This window comes from Uloborus diversus, chromosome 5 (assembly GCF_026930045.1).
Source record: "Uloborus diversus isolate 005 chromosome 5, Udiv.v.3.1, whole genome shotgun sequence".
Taxonomy (NCBI): Eukaryota; Metazoa; Arthropoda; class Arachnida; order Araneae; family Uloboridae; genus Uloborus; species Uloborus diversus.
In genome coordinates this window covers 96,147,130-96,164,285 of record NC_072735.1, presented here as the reverse complement: position 1 = coordinate 96,164,285, position 17,156 = coordinate 96,147,130, and the positions used below count along the sequence as shown (strand labels likewise).

At 30.2% G+C, this 17,156-nt stretch overlaps 1 protein-coding gene across 1 annotated transcript in view; it reads left to right on the top strand.

Moving 5' to 3' along the window:
- Positions 1-16,779, top strand: part of LOC129222867 (splicing factor 3A subunit 1-like) — a 64,346-nt gene extending 47,567 nt beyond the window's left edge. Inside the window, exons 16-21 of the mRNA XM_054857426.1 lie at positions 661-803; positions 3,890-4,284; positions 5,024-5,250; positions 13,388-13,489; positions 14,583-14,654; positions 16,434-16,779. Of these exons, the coding sequence (XP_054713401.1) occupies positions 661-803; positions 3,890-4,284; positions 5,024-5,250; positions 13,388-13,489; positions 14,583-14,654; positions 16,434-16,535 (1,041 nt within the window). The 3' untranslated portion in view covers positions 16,536-16,779. The remainder of the gene's footprint in view (positions 1-660; positions 804-3,889; positions 4,285-5,023; positions 5,251-13,387; positions 13,490-14,582; positions 14,655-16,433) is intronic.
- Positions 16,780-17,156: the final 377 nt, after the last annotated feature.

Sequence of the window (17,156 nt, the reverse complement as noted above, 5' to 3'; positions counted from 1 at the left end):
TTTTAATTTTTTTGATTTTTTGCATTTATATGCACGTAATGTCACAAGAAGTCTAATATAGTATCTGCTGTTGCATATAATGTAGGCTCTAGTTTTGAACTAACTTGGCAAGTGTTCAGCATTTTTTGGATGAAAGATTGGTCTGCTGTTGTGTGGCTATATTACTTGATTGTTCTAAAATTACCTTTTGCACCTTATCAAGTATTGCAGAGGTTAGATACCATACCTCATATTTTCATTGGTTTATTACAAATACATAATTAAGTTTTATAAAAGAGTCACTTTCGTTTGCTTAAGAATGAGACTATCAAAACAGCAAATCTGAATTTTTGAGAACAAAACACAATTTAAATGTATCCTTTGCAACTGATCAGAATTTTTGGTTGTATACTTTTAACAAATTTTCTAAGTTGACGAATGTAACCCTTAATATTAACTACATTTTGAAGTTCTATTTTTGTTATTTTCACTAATTTGTTTCAATATTCTGTGAAAATTTCTTGAAAGTATTAAATCATTGTGATGTATTGTCCTACTATATTGTTCTTCAAGAAATTTTCTATATTGACATGATTGATTATAAAAGTGGGCATTTAATATCATAATAATACAAATGTTTTGGTGGTTAAATGTTGGTAATGTTTTATGGGTTTATTGTAGATTGGTGAAGAAGAAAAAAAACGTCCTGAAAAAGTAACTTGGGATGGTCATACTGCTAGCATGGAAGCAGCAACTCGTGCTGCAAGAGCAAACATCACAATTGAAGAACAGATTCAACAAATTCACAAAATTAAAGGTTTACTGTGAGTATTTTCTGTTGGTAATAAGTTGTAACAATAATAATGTATTGTACAAAAGTTATATTGAAATTCTTATACTTTTGATTAGAAATCTTATAATAACCATCAAAATTCTGTTACCCCTTCCTCTTTGCAAAATTCTTACTATCTCCTTGATTTTAGTTAGATGAAATGAAAAAGAGCATGGTCTTTTAGGCACTACACTGTTCAAATTAATATTCAAATTTTTAGCTTCAGTTTTTTTCTCAAGTCATTGAATTTTAAAAAGCTTTTTCTGTATTTGTTGTCTTCTTTTTCTTGTGTCACTTATTATGTGCCAATAAATGCAGTCATATATTCTAGTTTGTGGATAGTCAAGGTCCTTAAGAATATAATGCAGCTGCTTTACTTACAAGACGAAAGAAAATGTTGGAGATCCCATTTTTATTCCAAATTATTTTTCTTTTCAAAATATCAAGGACAATTTTGTAATTTATCAACTATTTTAAATGATTCAAATTGTCTTTGTATGTCTGCATGCTGAATTAAGAAATCAATGCAAGGTTTTTATTTATTTATTTATTTTTTTTGCAAAATATTGTCTGTACCATTCTAAACTAAAGAATAAATATTGGCACTTTTCAGGAGAGCCAAAACACTGAATATAATTTATTTTTCACCCGACGCATATTGTTATTTTCAATGTTTTAATTTTTATAAACAATTTTAAGAGTAAAAAAATTATCATTTGAAGTAGTTATAACTAGTAACCCATTTTGAGTACTACAGCAAACATCAAATTTGAAAAACACGATTTTTCACTTTCATTAGTTTAGCATGGTGTCCATAATATGGTATATTTTATTTTATAACTTTGATATTTAAAAAAAATAAATTGTCGCCTGCAAGCAACAGTAAGATATCTAATCCCAGAAATAACACTAAGCTATCTTGCTGTTGCTCCGAAGCGAGGAAATGCCTAACATCCTTGCATTAGTAAGTTTAGTTTATAGTTATATAGATTTTCAATATTTTTTTTTTCTTCTATATTTTAAATATCATGTTCAATTCACATTGCGAAGTAGGATTTAAAAAGAAACCAATGTCTGCATGATTTAGGATTTTTCAAAACTGGTCCAGTATACACTACCACTGAGAACAAGGTTCAACCCCGGTGATGTAGCTTGATACTGTTTTCAACTTTCAATAATTATGTATTGAAATACTTCAATTAAAATTCCGAAAAACAAAAAAAAATTAGATGTGAAAGACATATTGTTTTTAGGGAAAATTGTTTTAACATTTTATTGTCTAAATATAAAGTTTAATAATAAAAAGAAATAAATCTAAGGTACACCACCTTCTCCTTCTTATTTTATTGTCATAGATATAATTAATACAGTCGGACCCCGTTTTACCAAACTTCGATTTAACTAATTTCGCGATTTATTCTTTTTATCCTACTAAAATCAAGGCAAAAACCCCTATTTACCAAATTATAATTTGTTAATTATTTTAAATTAATAATTATTTTAATTTTTGAAAATAATTATTTCAACAGGCAAAAAAATTCTTTTGTTAATTTGAGTTTGAAAATATTGGATTGTTTTCCAAATGATGTATTCATCTTGTGCAAAGCAAAGAAAAAGACTTTTCTTCGAAGCAGCAATGTTTGACTGGCGAGTGGGCAACCAATGAATAACCATTCTGTGCCAGAAAGCAATATGGAAACTGTAAAAACATATGTCATGCAGCGAGTTGTAAATGAAACCTTCTCTTCATAAAGTGGAAAGAAAACTATTTCGAATCGAGTATCAAAAAAATTGTCAAAATCTGTTATTCAGTACAACAAAATTTCAAATTAACTAGTGTGTGGACACTAGTATAATTCTGAATAAAGTAAAAGACCCCGATATTACAAATAACCTCAATTTAACGTAAAAAAGTTTTGATCCCAATGAATTCTGTTAAATCGCGGTCTGACTGTATTAAGCTTTATGGACAAAAATTTAAATATCATGCCCGGTTTTATTCATCTAATACAGTATTTATTAGTTATTTTACACAAAAATTGAGAACCTCTTTTAATACACATTGCAAATGGTCAAGCACCTTTTGTGGCAAATACTGTACCAACATTCCAATAACAACATTAATTTAAATTTCTGTTGTAAGAATGAATGAAATGTCCTTTCTTTAAAGTGTTTGTATTCTTCTACTGACATATTCAAAGGCCTTACCTTGACTATGAATGAGTTTTCAATTTACAATTTGTTTTATTATTTTCTCTCCTATTCATTCAAAAAATATTTATTTACAAACTTTTTTCTATTGGTTTTTGACTAACTAATTACTAGTATCTAATTACTATTAATTTTTTAAGTAACTAGTAACTAGATACAAAGTGTAATTTGAATTTTCAAAAAAGTGTAAGTTTTGCAAAACTTGAGTCTCGATAGAATGCAATTTAAGAAGCACTTATTTTAAAGTTTCCTTTAATAAACTGAATATTTAGGAATGATATTAGGCACTAAATATTGAGCCTTGTTTATAGTTGATTCAATACCTGTACCTTTCAAATGATGTAAAATACTTGTTGTATTCAAATGGCATAATCTTTTTGCTGTTTGTTCTTTGTTGTCTTTAAAACTCATTATACATTCAATTATTCTCCATCAGACATTGCAATGATATTACAGCACTAGATAAAAAGGGCTTTTTATGGTCTGTTTCTTTGCACCCTGCAAAATAAGCATTTAAGTTATTTAACTGATTGAATTAATTACAAAGTGATTTGCACTTTCCATAGACAGTCAAGAATTGAAACATTAAATTTAGGCAATTATTAAGAGAATTGAATTAAAAACATCAATGTTTCTCCAGAAATATATTAGTATTTTTTCTAAGAATCTGCATTTTAAAAACTGAGTGACAGTATGGTCGATCATGAAATAATTTTGACACAGTGAGGAATTAGTAACACATTGCTAAACTTAGCCATGTATTTTTCCTGAGAATATCATTAAATTGTTATTCATGTTGAATAAATTTTATTGTACCTTTTTGAAAGCAGTTTTTAAATGCTTGAAAATTTTTCTACTTTTTTGCAGTCCAGATGAAGAAAAAGAAAGAATAGGGCCTTCTAAACCACAGGATGCAGCAGTAACATCTGCTATTTCTTCTGCAGCTCCTATGAAATTAATAACTGTTCCTGCTTCTAATGTTACTGCAGCAACTACAGCTGCTACTACAACTGCAACTGCTACATCAAATTTGACAACACCAACAACTTTGTCTAAATCACAACCATCACCAATGACACCAACTTCTACCCCTTCTACAACAACTTCTGTAATGCCTCAACGCCCACCATTACCACCATTGCCTCCAATACCTATTCCACCTGTTTCTACTATATTGCCACCACGGCCAATGATGCCACCTCCACAGGGACTGATTATAGCCCCTTTACCTCCCCCTGGACCACCTCCTTCTCATCTTTTGGGTAAGACTTTCTGCTTTTCCCCCCATTAAATTCATGAGTTTAATTTATGCTTACTAGGTATGGAAGTAAAATTATACAATAAAGCAGGGTTTTTTTTAAATTAAATTTTGGTGTAAAAATTAAGTTTTTTAAATGCTGTATTTCATGATGTGTCTCGTCATTTTGATGTAAATTTAAGACTAGTATTTAGAATTCATAAAAAAAAATGTTTGCTCTTAAAAATTTTATCAGAAAAATGCTAGCTGCCAGGTACAAAGTATAATCTTTTGCATTCTCTTCCCAGAACTCCTGCAAAAATAGCTGTGGAAAATTCTTTTCAGTGTTTGAAAATTTGTTTTTCTTTAAAAAAAAAAAAATCTTTACGAAAGTCTTAAGCGTCTTTTATATAATATATAAACATATCCATTTTTGTTTTGTTCGCAATGCATTAAAAGTGGAAGATTAACAAAAGTTACCGTACTTCATCAGCTGCTTGTGTATATAGAGCCTAACTCACTTATTTTCAATTGATAAAGTTTTTTATTTTTTTTTTTATTCTGTTATATGTGCTTATTGTCTTGGAAAGACAAAAATCTCTTCCTCAATGTTAAATCTACTGTTTTTAATTGTAAAATCTTCAGTTTTTCTACTGCTTTTCAAAGTAAAAACTGCTTCTATTCTTTCTTCAAATATAGCAGATTTATAACTATATTTGTAAAATCTTTTTTGTGCTGTATATGTTTCATTTTTTAATGGATAGCAATGCCAAGGCCACCAATGCCACCTGTTATAGGACCTCCTGGTGCTGCATTTGTGCCTCCAATGCATCCAGTAGCTCCACCTCCTCAAATATTGCCTGATAGACCACCAATGATTGCTCCCGGTAAAACTTCTGTAAATGCTGCCTCTGAAGATGAACCTGCCCCGAAGAAACAGAAGACTGAAGATAGCTTAATACCAGAAGAAGAATTCCTTAAGAAAAATAAGGTAAATAACTTGTGGATTTTATTTAATGCTATTCAGCATTTAATATCCTTTTTTTATTCAAGCTTTTACTGTATAAAATGTATATAAATTTGTGATCAAATTGAATAAAATTGCAATTTTAAACAAAAACAATCCTTAGTCCCAGTTGCATAAACTTTCTAACCAGTCTGCGACACTATTTTGGGCAGTTGAAAATAATCTGCAGCATTTATTATTTGTTTTATTTTTAAGTTTTCATAAAATACACTAGTCCCATGCAAAGGTCAAGACTCAAAAATTTTTCAGCAGGTGTGGCCCAAAAAAACTTAGTGGCCACCACTGTCTCTGAGTTTTGAAGTATAAAGGGCGGGGGGGGGGGGGGGGGGGGGGGGGGGGGGGGGGGGGGCAGTTTTCACTACTTTCATAAAAATAAATAGAACTCTGATTATTCAATTCACAATCAGATAATTCAAATAATTATTCAATACATTTATTCAAGCATGAAAAATTTAAGTTAAAATAGGTTTTTGAAAAAAAAAATTTTCAGAAAATGAATAAATAAATAAATTAGTAAATGAGAAGTTGGCAGGAAATTGCATTTTAGATGAATGTTTTAGTTTATAGCAAAGCCTTCAAAGCAATGAGGATCAAATACAATTATGCAGATAATAATTTAGTTTTCATGAAAATAAATGTTAAAAAAATATGATTTATTGTGCATTTTATGTTATCTTCAATAATTAGTGTTGAGGTAAAGATCCAATTCTATTTTTGGAAACTTAGGCAAGTCTCCTCTATTTCCATCTTGCGAATGATCAAACATGGCTTCTGCTCATAAAATTCATGATTATAAATATTTTTAGTAATAGTAGTAATAAATTCAAAATCCTTAAAAAAAAAAAAAAAAGCTGAAATAGTCAGTTTTTAGAACATTAGCCTCTAAAGCAATGAAGATAAGATAATCTAAAGATAAAATTTTACATTTTTAATGACAATAATTAAGAATAATCTGGAAAAAATGGTATATTTTGCATTATTTTCAACAGTTTGCATTGCAATAATAGGGTTGCCATCCAAATTTTGCTTCAAAATAGTTGCTTTAGTAGCCTAAATTGTAAAAAAAAGTCGCCTAAATAGTCTCCTGAGCACCATGATTAAGTTGCTTTTTTCACCCATTTAGTTGCTTTTTCCAATATCTTTTAACTATTTACAAATTCAAAAAATACTTAGTGTAACAAAATCACACAACAGAAAATCTTAAAACATAGCTATTTATAGTAAATGCAAAAAAAGAAAAAAATCAAAACTTAATTTATGTTGATTTTTTTTTTTTTTTCAATGCTGATCGTTGATTTGTGTACTTCAAAGTCTAGTCTTTTTTTAAAATTAAGAACTGTGAACTAAAATGAGACAGTTTTTTCATACTACTATTTAAATGTAATAATTAAGCAATAGCTATATAGGGAAAGTAATTAATGTAATAGGTAAAATGGCTTTTGAAATAAGCAAAGTAAACAACAAACTATAGTATAGGGGAGGGGGGCACATGTGAACATGGCACCATGACAACGTCAAGCAAAACATCTTAAAAAATTCTTAAATAATGGCAGGGCCAGTTCTACTTCTTAGCCTAACTTTTAGGGCAAGGACCCAGTTTATGTTCCTGTAGTGACAGTTTTTTTTGTTTTGGCAGATGCTGACGTGATGTTATCAGACTTCTACATGTGAAAACACATTTTAAATTACCTAATAAGCTAAACTTAATTATTGCAAACCAATACATGAACATTCAAGTAAATTTATGACTGTTGTTAATTGTTAAATCAATTTTCATTTCATTTTTTTTACATTTTATATTTTAATGCTATTAGTGATCACTTGAAGCAGTTTCCAGCTAAACGGAGTCAAATTTTCATTTTCATATGAATTTCTCCTAGAGTTCAATTTTTAGTTACGTTCATTTCTATGTGAACTTGAAAAAACAAGAAAATTAAATTAGAGTAGCTTTGAAAATATTTATTTTGGGAATAAATTTGAAGATAAACAAGTTTGCTAGCTTAAAATTTCGTTTTTGTACGAAAATACGTAACTAATAACAACTTAAGAACAAAGTTTTAAAAAAATTAAGAAATTATTGAAATAAAAACCAAAATAAATTGCCCTAAGATTGCATAATTTAAAATATCTAAGACCTTTTAAAATAGTTCAAACACTAACCGGATGCTAAAAGATTTAAATTTCGAACACGGCATGCAATTTTCGGCGAAGCACGTGTTCGACGCTTGAGTGTTTGTTCTCTATATTTTCATTTCTATTTGAACTTCAAAAAACAGGAAAATTAAGTTCAAGTAGCTTTGAAAATATTTATTTTGGACATAAAAGTAAGGAAGTTTGCTAGTTTTAATTTTCGTATTTTTAGGAAAATACGTAACTAATAACAACTTAAGAGCAAAGATTTAAAAAAAATTAAGAAATTATTGAAATAAAAACCAAAATAAATTGCCCTAAGATTGCAAAATTTAAAATATCTAAGATCTTTTAAAATAGTTCAAACTCTAACCGGATGCTAAAAGATTTCAATTTCGATCACGGCATGCAATTTTCGGCGAAGCACGTGTTCAACACTAGAATGTTAACAAACAAGAACGGCTTTAGTTTTTTGCCGTACAAATTAGGATAACTTAAGTCAAAGCACTGGAGATCATTATTAATAATGCAATTTTATTACAGAAAACGAAAATTGAGCTTTAGGGGAAAAAAATCACAATGTGCATCATGTTTTTAGTTTTGGTTTCGCAGAACTTACGATTTTTTTTCGGGTAGGATGGTGGGAGGCATATTAAAGTAATTTTATCCTTAAAAAAGAAAAAAAATGATAGTTTAACTTAAAAATTTGATTGATTTGAAAATTTTAAAATTTCCGAGAAAAATCGGGAAAAAAGTCTTTAAAAACCAAGACAAAAACCGGCGATCTATCCCTGTTATAATGTAAAGTAAATAATATCTTTTAACACTTTACAATCCTTGATCCTTGGTAAACACACAAGAAACAACTGCAATCCTTGGACTAACAGAAAACAATCTAAAAATAGTTTAACTGGAACAAAATAACAGTGAATAAAGGGAAAGTTCAAAAGAAGATTCTTTTAGCTCAGACTTTCTACCCCCCCCCCTTTTTGCATTTGAATTCTACCTCAGTAGATCGACGCGTTCGCCGCGGCAAAACGCTATTGGCTGAAAACTGTATGATGCAATCTCCATAGTGTGTTAGAATGCAACTGGTTGGCTCAAAATCGTTCTTCCAAATTCTTTTTCAATAAATTTCATGAAATATGAAAAAATAGTCGCTTTTTATTGCAAAAAGACGCCGTTTTTTTAAAAATAGTCGTTTTTGGCCTGTTTTTTGCCAAAAAAGTCGCCATAGTCGCCTAAGGTAAGAAATAGTCGCAAAATTCGCCTTTTTAGTCGCCAATGGCAACCCTACAATAAGCATCCAATTCATTCATTAAAACGTAGGCTAAATAGTCTTGCGTACTAACATCTCGGGAATGACCAAACATGGCGGCTATGCTGAAAATTAAGATATGAATTTCTGAATTTGTTGCAAAAAATTTAAAATTAAAGATCCTCATGAAACTACCTTTTAGTTGAAAAGTTTTTAGCGCTTTTGCGTCCAAAGCACTGAGGATAAAGTAAAATTTTAAATTTTTCATTTCCCAAGAAAATTAGTTTAAAAAATAAATAAAAAAAACGATTTGTGCTGTGAGTTATTTTCATTAGTTTGCAGTTAAATGAAAGATAAAATTCTGCTTTGTTTCTTAAAACTTTGGCACTTGAGCATTTTATCAACTTTGATTTTGTGAATGACCAAATAATGGCGACATAAAATTATCTGCAGGCCACTGAAAAATCTGCGGTGCACGTCTTGCAGTTTCTGCTACCGGCTCCTTAATGGACTGGAAATATGAGGGAGAAGTCAGGGCATGTTGGTTCACTTTTCTACGGATCTCATCAAGAAATTAAACCAACAGCTTAATTTTCTACCCTCCGTATTTTAGCAGATACGTTGGTTCGCGTTATGAAAACAACTTTTGTAATGACTTTAATGATAACAAATAATAGTAAGAAATAATATCCAATATTTGTAACTAACTAATGTTCTTTTGTTTTTAGCATGAAAAGATAAAATTTATAGATCAACTAGCTTTTGCCCGCGACTTCGCTCACGTTGATGTAGTTTTTTTTTCAATTGATTCAAGTTATTGGTCATTACAGGCAGAGGTCAAATAGTTACCAAAACATTGTTTGTCTCTAATTTCGTCGACGTTTCAAATTGCCTGCTCCCTTAAAGGTATCAAAAGGTATGATTAAAACTGAAAATTAGCTGGAAAGGGAGTAAATGAAATATTGGCAAAACTGAGAAGAAACCCAAAAATCACAAAAAATAAATCACGAAAACGTTCAGGAGTTGTAAAGAAGTCAGTTTAGGTAATTCCCAAAAAATCCAATTCGAGTGAGGTCAACTATTCTTAAATAAAGTGAAACAGTTCCCTTGTAATCCCGATCTCCATCAAATACATAATATCCAGCGCTACACCAGCAATCTAAATTATTCTATAATGTGTAACTTCTTACCGTAGAAATCGTCCAAAAATAGGGTCAACAATGATGCTACCCGAAATGTTTCCAATAAACAGTAAAAATTTGGCAATTGTTTGAAATTGTGTGCAAAGACAAAGTAATGGAAGTTTTTGCGCTGTTTATGAATTTGCGAATTAGTTGGCGAATTATTTTACGTGTTAACAAATTTAAAGATAGAAATATTAAAGAAATGGCGATATTTGGTTACATGGTGAAAACCGAGAAACAGTATTGCATAGTCTTTAGCTTCAAAAACAGCAACAGTTGAAAAAAAATGCCAAATGCCTTAGCTATTGAAATGATTCCACAAAAAAAAGTTTGACTAGATTCCAGCTGATCAATTAAATACCCAGTCAATACAAATAAATAAAAAAAACCATTAATTGCCTCAAAGTTGCATTAAAATGGAAAAAAATCAGCCAAATCCATGTATTATTTGCCAATCTTGTTCAAAAATCTTACTTCAAGATTTGACTTGAGAAAAGCCTTGAACAGTCACGAAAAGCAAAGATAGTCAACAATACAACAATAGTCGTTATCGACAGGGAGTTGAGATGATACACTAAATATTGTATTGAGTTAAGGAAAGCCTTCGAACATGGAACTAAAAAGCTCATAACTCGTTTTTTATTCTACTTAGAAATTTCGAACAGGTGCCATCTTCAGCAGAAAAATCAAAGCTTTCGATGGACATATAATGTTAATATGTGCAAGTATTTTTTCATCCCCATATTAGAGAATTCATACGAAAATTGTGTTTTATTGCCCCCCTAAGGGGGTTTTGCCTCCTATAATGGGACGAAAACTACCCTATGTGTTATTCTGATGCATAAGCTATATTATTGTAAAGTTTCATCAAAATCCATTCAATAGTTTTTGCGTGAAAGAGTAACAAACATCCATACATCCATACAGACAAACTTTCGCATATATAATAGTAGTAAGATATAACATGTTAAAATATTAAGTTGACCAACTTCTACTTGTGTGTTATTTATACCCAAATCATCTACACTATTCTCATTAATTTCAATAAACTTGCAAAAATTGACATTTTTATAAATTTCTCAAGGAATAAGAGACCAATTATGAACATTAAAAGCAATTAATTTTTCACTGTGCATTGATGAAAGATAAACTTCTCATTTTGAAACCAAATGAATTTGGTTACTTACAAAAGGAATTCCAGTTGCATATCTTTAAAATTTAGAGAAATATCGGAGATTTAATGAGCCTCATCTCAATTTTCGCATGGGAACAAATCAGTTGGGATTGTTCTGCCGTGTGCAGGTAAACGGCAGTATCTGCAGAAATGAGTTTTCGAGATGTTTGAAGAAATGTATGTCGGATTCAATATTAACTGTAGGGAAATTTTGGAATTAAACGATTTTTTCACACCTTTTTTCAGCAGAAACCAAGTAAGCAAGCTTCTACAATAAAGCTAACATACAATAGATGACAAAAATGCAAAAAAAATGAAAAATTTGCAGTTATTGCCCTTTACCTGAACACTTCAGTGTTCACAAATAATCTGTTTTTATCACAAATCATACTGAGCTCTGCATGTAAGTGTTGCAAATTTGGGAATATCACAGCTCTACAAAATTTCATTATTGCGTTAACTCATTTTTTGTTTATACGGCATGTTGGGGGAAAAGGACTCATTGGGGGTGAACCATTTTTTTCATGCCTTTACTTTTCGAAAAATATTATCAATGTGCTCTTGGATGTTGTGTTCACAAGTACCCCGTTATCTACCTTTTAACAAGCTTGCAAAAAAGAAAGAAGTCTTAAATTAAAAAAAAAAAATACTATCATAAATTTACTTTTGTGTTCATATAATAGTTTCAGGCCGAGGAGTCAGTCACCTTTCTCACCTTTAGTCACCTTTTGAAAATTTGGTTACTTTTAGTCACCTTTTGAAAATTTGGTTACTTTTAGTCACCTTTTGCAACTTTTGTCACCTTTCTCACCTTTCTTGAAGCGCGTCTTAGGATTTTTTTTTTAAATAAATCTTTGAAAAGTATCTGAATATAGCTTTAACAGTAAACTAATTAAAAAAATAGCCTTAAATATGCCCCCTCCCACCTTGTTTAAGAAAAATAGCTATGCTACCGGAAATCAGGGAATTTTTTTAATCGCTTGCAATTGCACCCCATGAGCAGAACCAGTCTTTCTATCCCTTCTACAGATGGACTTGCTCCTTATTTTCGGGAATGTATGTTAAAAGAAGCATGTTTATCCTATTATACTTTGAGCTTTGATGAAACTACCAATGGCAAAGACAAAAAAGAACTGCAACGAACAATAAAATATTGTAATAAGTAAATACCTTTGTGCTGAACAGTAAAGTAAAGAAAACAACGTTAAAAAAAGCACAAATTTGCCAATTACAGCAGACACGTCTTTCGGCGTTACAGGGAACGCCTTTTTCAATGCAAAAAGATAATGAGCTTATGAATGAAAAGACATCCGACAAAAGTCGGATGACTAAGAAAATGGAAAAAATTAAAACATCTATTGAAAGTGAAACTGAAGAAATCTTTACAAAAAGCATATAGGCTATTTTGGTAAAAGTCAGTAAAAAGGGATATTTCTTTTCTGTTTTTTGAGTTCATAACAAATTGCTTTTGGTCACCTTTTAGTTACTTTTTTATCACCTTTTAGTCACCTTTGTTTTCAAATTTATCACCTTTCTCACTTTTTTCAAAGGCCATCAGCAGTCCTCAGCCTGTAGTTTGCAAGAATTAAGTTTAGCTAAACAGTTAGTTTAAAATATGTTTTAATGAATAAAAGACAGCAATAAAATTACATACAACCAAGTGGCGGATACAGGGGGGGTCTTGCCCCCCCCCCCTTAATATCTCGACCATATTATCTGTTTGCATCGTGTTCGAACACTTTATGAATAAAATGTATAAATGATTCCAGAAGTTATTTCAATTTATTTATTGTAAAAATTAAATAATTGAAATACTGTTTCTTTTAATTGTTTATAAAATTAATTAGTAATGTTTATGCCATATTAGGTGCCGCATTCCTAGCCGATTAGGTGTTTTTTATTGACACCCATGCAGTTTCAGAAATTTTTCGCACGAAAACCCCAGGTTTACTTGGGGGGGGGATCCTTTTTTGCATGATCCCTCCCCCTAAAATGGTAGTTTGTATATGCCCCTGGGTACAACACCTGCTCAAACAAAGAAGTTTCTACCACACAAATGTAAAATGTCTTATTTGCTCTAAAAGTTTGACCAAGAAGTACACTGGTTCTGCAATGACTTGAGAATTTTTCAAGATTTTTTGCTTGAAGTTATCTTAGTAAAACATATCATGTTCACATGTACCTCTCCCTCTTCCCCTTGCATCTAAGTGGTAGTCCAAATTAAGCAAAGTCTCATTTAATGGAGTCCAGGTTAAGAGGGTTTACTATATATATTTTTATTACTTTCTATTGTAATCTTAACATGTGTCTTTTATATCTTTAATTCCTTATACATTTTTTCCTCTCTACCTGTAGACGCCAGTTACTTTCAGAGTACAAGTACCATCTATTGCTGAAAAACCAGAGTGGAAGCTGAATGGCCAAGTTTTAGCATTCACTTTGCCATTGACTGATGCTGTGAGTTTTTACCATTTTGTGCTCAGTTTTCTCTTTCACAAGAAACATGTTTGTGGAAGAGAAATAATTGTTACACTAAGGAAATGAAAAATATTCCATAATTTGCAAAGACCTATATTATGTTTGTCCAATACTGCTAGGAATAATTTTGAATACCATAAGTTTATATAGTATTTACTTTATTAAACCTGTATTATTTTTTAAAACAAGTGTAAAATTTCCCACCTTGGCACTAGGGACATTCTGATACTATTCCATTGTTATGAGTAAATATCGATACTTTTTATTCAGTACTAGTGGTGCCAATAATCGAAAGATAAGATACTGTATTAGTATCTATCCTAATGATGAGCAATCAAGTAGAAATTTATTCTTGAGACACAAAAAATTGTTTCAAAAATTTCGTTACAAGTAACTTTTAATTAAGTGCACAAGTTTTAGATATAAAAATAAATTTCTGTGTGGCCTAACTTAAAAGTCTATTTGCTTCCATTTATTGTTTAGCAGTTACCTATACCAACATTCTTTACTAATTTCTTCTACTACTTTTACTATTTTCTTCTTTTCCTGGATATCAATGCTAAGTAATTAAAGAAGAATTATTTAAATATTAAGTGAAGTTCATCAAATATATATTTACCCACAACTGCTCTTTATTTCACATAAACTAGTTAACTAGAATGCAGTATTTAAGATTAAGTACCTCATCAATGGTTCTTTATAAGACTATTTATATTTTTTAAAGTCAAATTATAGTATTTTTTGTTGAAGGCTATGACCTTTTCTTGACTGCAACACTTTCTACTTAAAATGTATTTTAACATTTTCATGTTCTGCTACTACAGTTTAAAATTTTATAATTGTTAGTTTGGAGTAATTTATCTTTCCAAGCTTTCAAATATGTTAAATCACTTGATTGCTGTTGTAGAAGTGTAGTGCTACGTTAAAGTTTTCACAGTTAGCTAATATGAATATAACAGTGTGTGCATTTAAGTGTTAGACAAGGATGTACAAGTTAACTCAAAAATGGATTTCTAATTTCATTTATTCATGGTTTGTGCATTCATTAATTCATAATTTGTCATCTACATAGGTTTCTGTGATTAAAGCAAAAATTCACGAATCTCTCGCTATGCCACCTGGGAAACAAAAACTACAACTTGAGGTATGTTCATTTGTTTACATTTTTGTTTGCTTTTGTGCATGTATTTATGTACTTATGCCAGGGTTTGAGAAAACCCAGAATATTTTTTTTTTTTGAAAAAGCCCAGCCTACCTGAGTTTTTGATCAAATACCCAGGTTTTTTTTTTGGGGGGGGGGGGGGGAGTTGATGAAAAGCCTGTGTTTTTCAAAAATCATTTTAATCTGAATCTTTATTTAAACATTGTACCAAACTGCTACTTTGCTGTTTTTACTTTTCATAGAGCAAAATTAATTCCTCAAATTTACTGTAAAAATGTAATGGGAAAAAAAAAGTTTATCCAATTTTATAACAGTATAATTTATATGAAATACTAGCAAAATGCTATCTAAAATATGACCATTTAAGAAGATAACATTTTCCTTCTTCAGAAACATATTGTATGAGTAACATTTAAAAAAAAGTGCTCCTTGTAATGTAATCCCAAAATATTTGCCTGTGTATCTATCTGTCTGTACTATATTCAGACAAATCTATAGCACTTACAGACTTGAAATTTGGTATATAAGTAGTTTGAAATCTCGAGTGATGCACTTTAAAGCAGTTTTTAAGTATTCAGTCTAGAAATTTGAATAAATATTTAAATACATTGCTGTCTCAAGATTTTTATCAATTCTTGAGATTGCCATCTTGCACAGTACACATTTGCGGAAGGCCTGAGTAATTAATTCTAGCTTTAATGCAGAATATAAACGAATAGACTGTCAAACCGTAGTGATTTCTTGCATAAATAAAAAAATTGTTTTTCAATTTCAACCTTGAATTATGTCTTAAGATTTAAACACAAGGAAGATTTGAAATATCCGATTTCTGACTAAACTAGGAGTTAAGCCTAAATTGGCAATAACAGAATGGGTTTTAAAAGTATAAAAAGCCTAAATTGCATTATTTGCTCATAAAAAAGCAATATTAATTAGCACTTTTAATATTACCAAACCAAGTAAACCTTTGACAATGCATATTATTCTCCAAGACCACATCACCTGCTACAAATCCATACAGAACTTAAAAAACGCCTAAGACACCAATTAAATAAAAAAACTGAATCAACTGCCAAACGGAAGCATCTTTGTTATTTGATTTTTTAAAAAAGCCTTCTGTTTCAATTTGAGGCATGTTATACGTTGGGGGGGGGGGGGGAGATTACACATGACCAATACAATAACCATACAGTTCTTCACTGAATCATATTAACACATTCGCTGTTGCCAATACAGATAACACAAACATTATCTCATACACCAAATAATACCGATTGTCCGAAATAAGCAGTTTGTGTTGAAATAAAATTTTTATTTGTAATCTGATTTTTATGTCTTTGTTTTAGACCTCCTGTTCCAGAAAATTTTACCATTTTATTGTTTCTAATTTATAATCTGAAGTGATATGTAATTGTTTAATTTAGTTAAAATTTCCCACAAAAAAATCTGTTTAGTGTTTTATTAAGATTGCTTAGCAAGCTGTGTTTTCTCTGCGAAGTTATCATAGAAAACATATGTTTTACATTTACAGATTTTACAAATTACAGAAATTTTATGTAATCAGTCTTGATGTTTCCCCTTTGTGCGAAGGAGCTAATTAAATAATTTTAAACTTTAACCATTTTGCTAGTTACTCTGTGGTTACTATACATGTTGTCGTGATTTTCTAATAATTTTTCTTAAATATGTAATGTTTATTTGTGTAATATTTACTTACTTTATGAAAGTAACTAAAAGGTATACAATTTTCTTTTATTTCAGGGCATGTTCATTAAGGACTCAAATTCCTTAGCATATTACAACATATCACCAAACTCGATTGTGTCTTTGCAAGTGAAAGAGAGAGGTGGCCGTAAAAAATAAAGATAGTGAAATAATAAAAACTGCTGCATACAGTTTTTTTTTTTTTTTTTTTTTTTTTTTTTTTTTAATCTACAATGATTGCTTTTGCTATTTTGTCTTTCAGTATTCTTTCATAATATAAATAATTCAAAACAATTTTGCTATGAATTACTGAAATTTAGACTTTTTTCGTTTGGTTTCTTTACTAAAGGAAATGCTTGTTGATTTTAAATATATTAAATTTATATTTTGCATTTAATTGTACTTTGCAAACAAAATAAAAATAACTGATACATAAGTTTCCATTGTGTGTCATTCTTTAATAGCTCATTTAAGGCAAAAAATGGCATTCTGTTTCTGAAATAGGCAATGAAATTAACTTCACTTTCTAAAATAAATTTAATTCTTTTTCTATTTTTGATGTTAAGCTTCTAGAAGTCTTGACCAGTTTTTATGTTTGGTCTCCACTAAAGAAATCAACTCCTGATGTCCCCAATCCTGAATGTCCACAATCACAGAAATACATCCAGTTATTGCATACGATTTTTCCCCCAATGATTATTGAAGTTCAATGTGAAGATTGATTACTGAATAGTACGAGGCGTATCCGTAAAATAAGTTCCACGAATTTTTTTCACATCA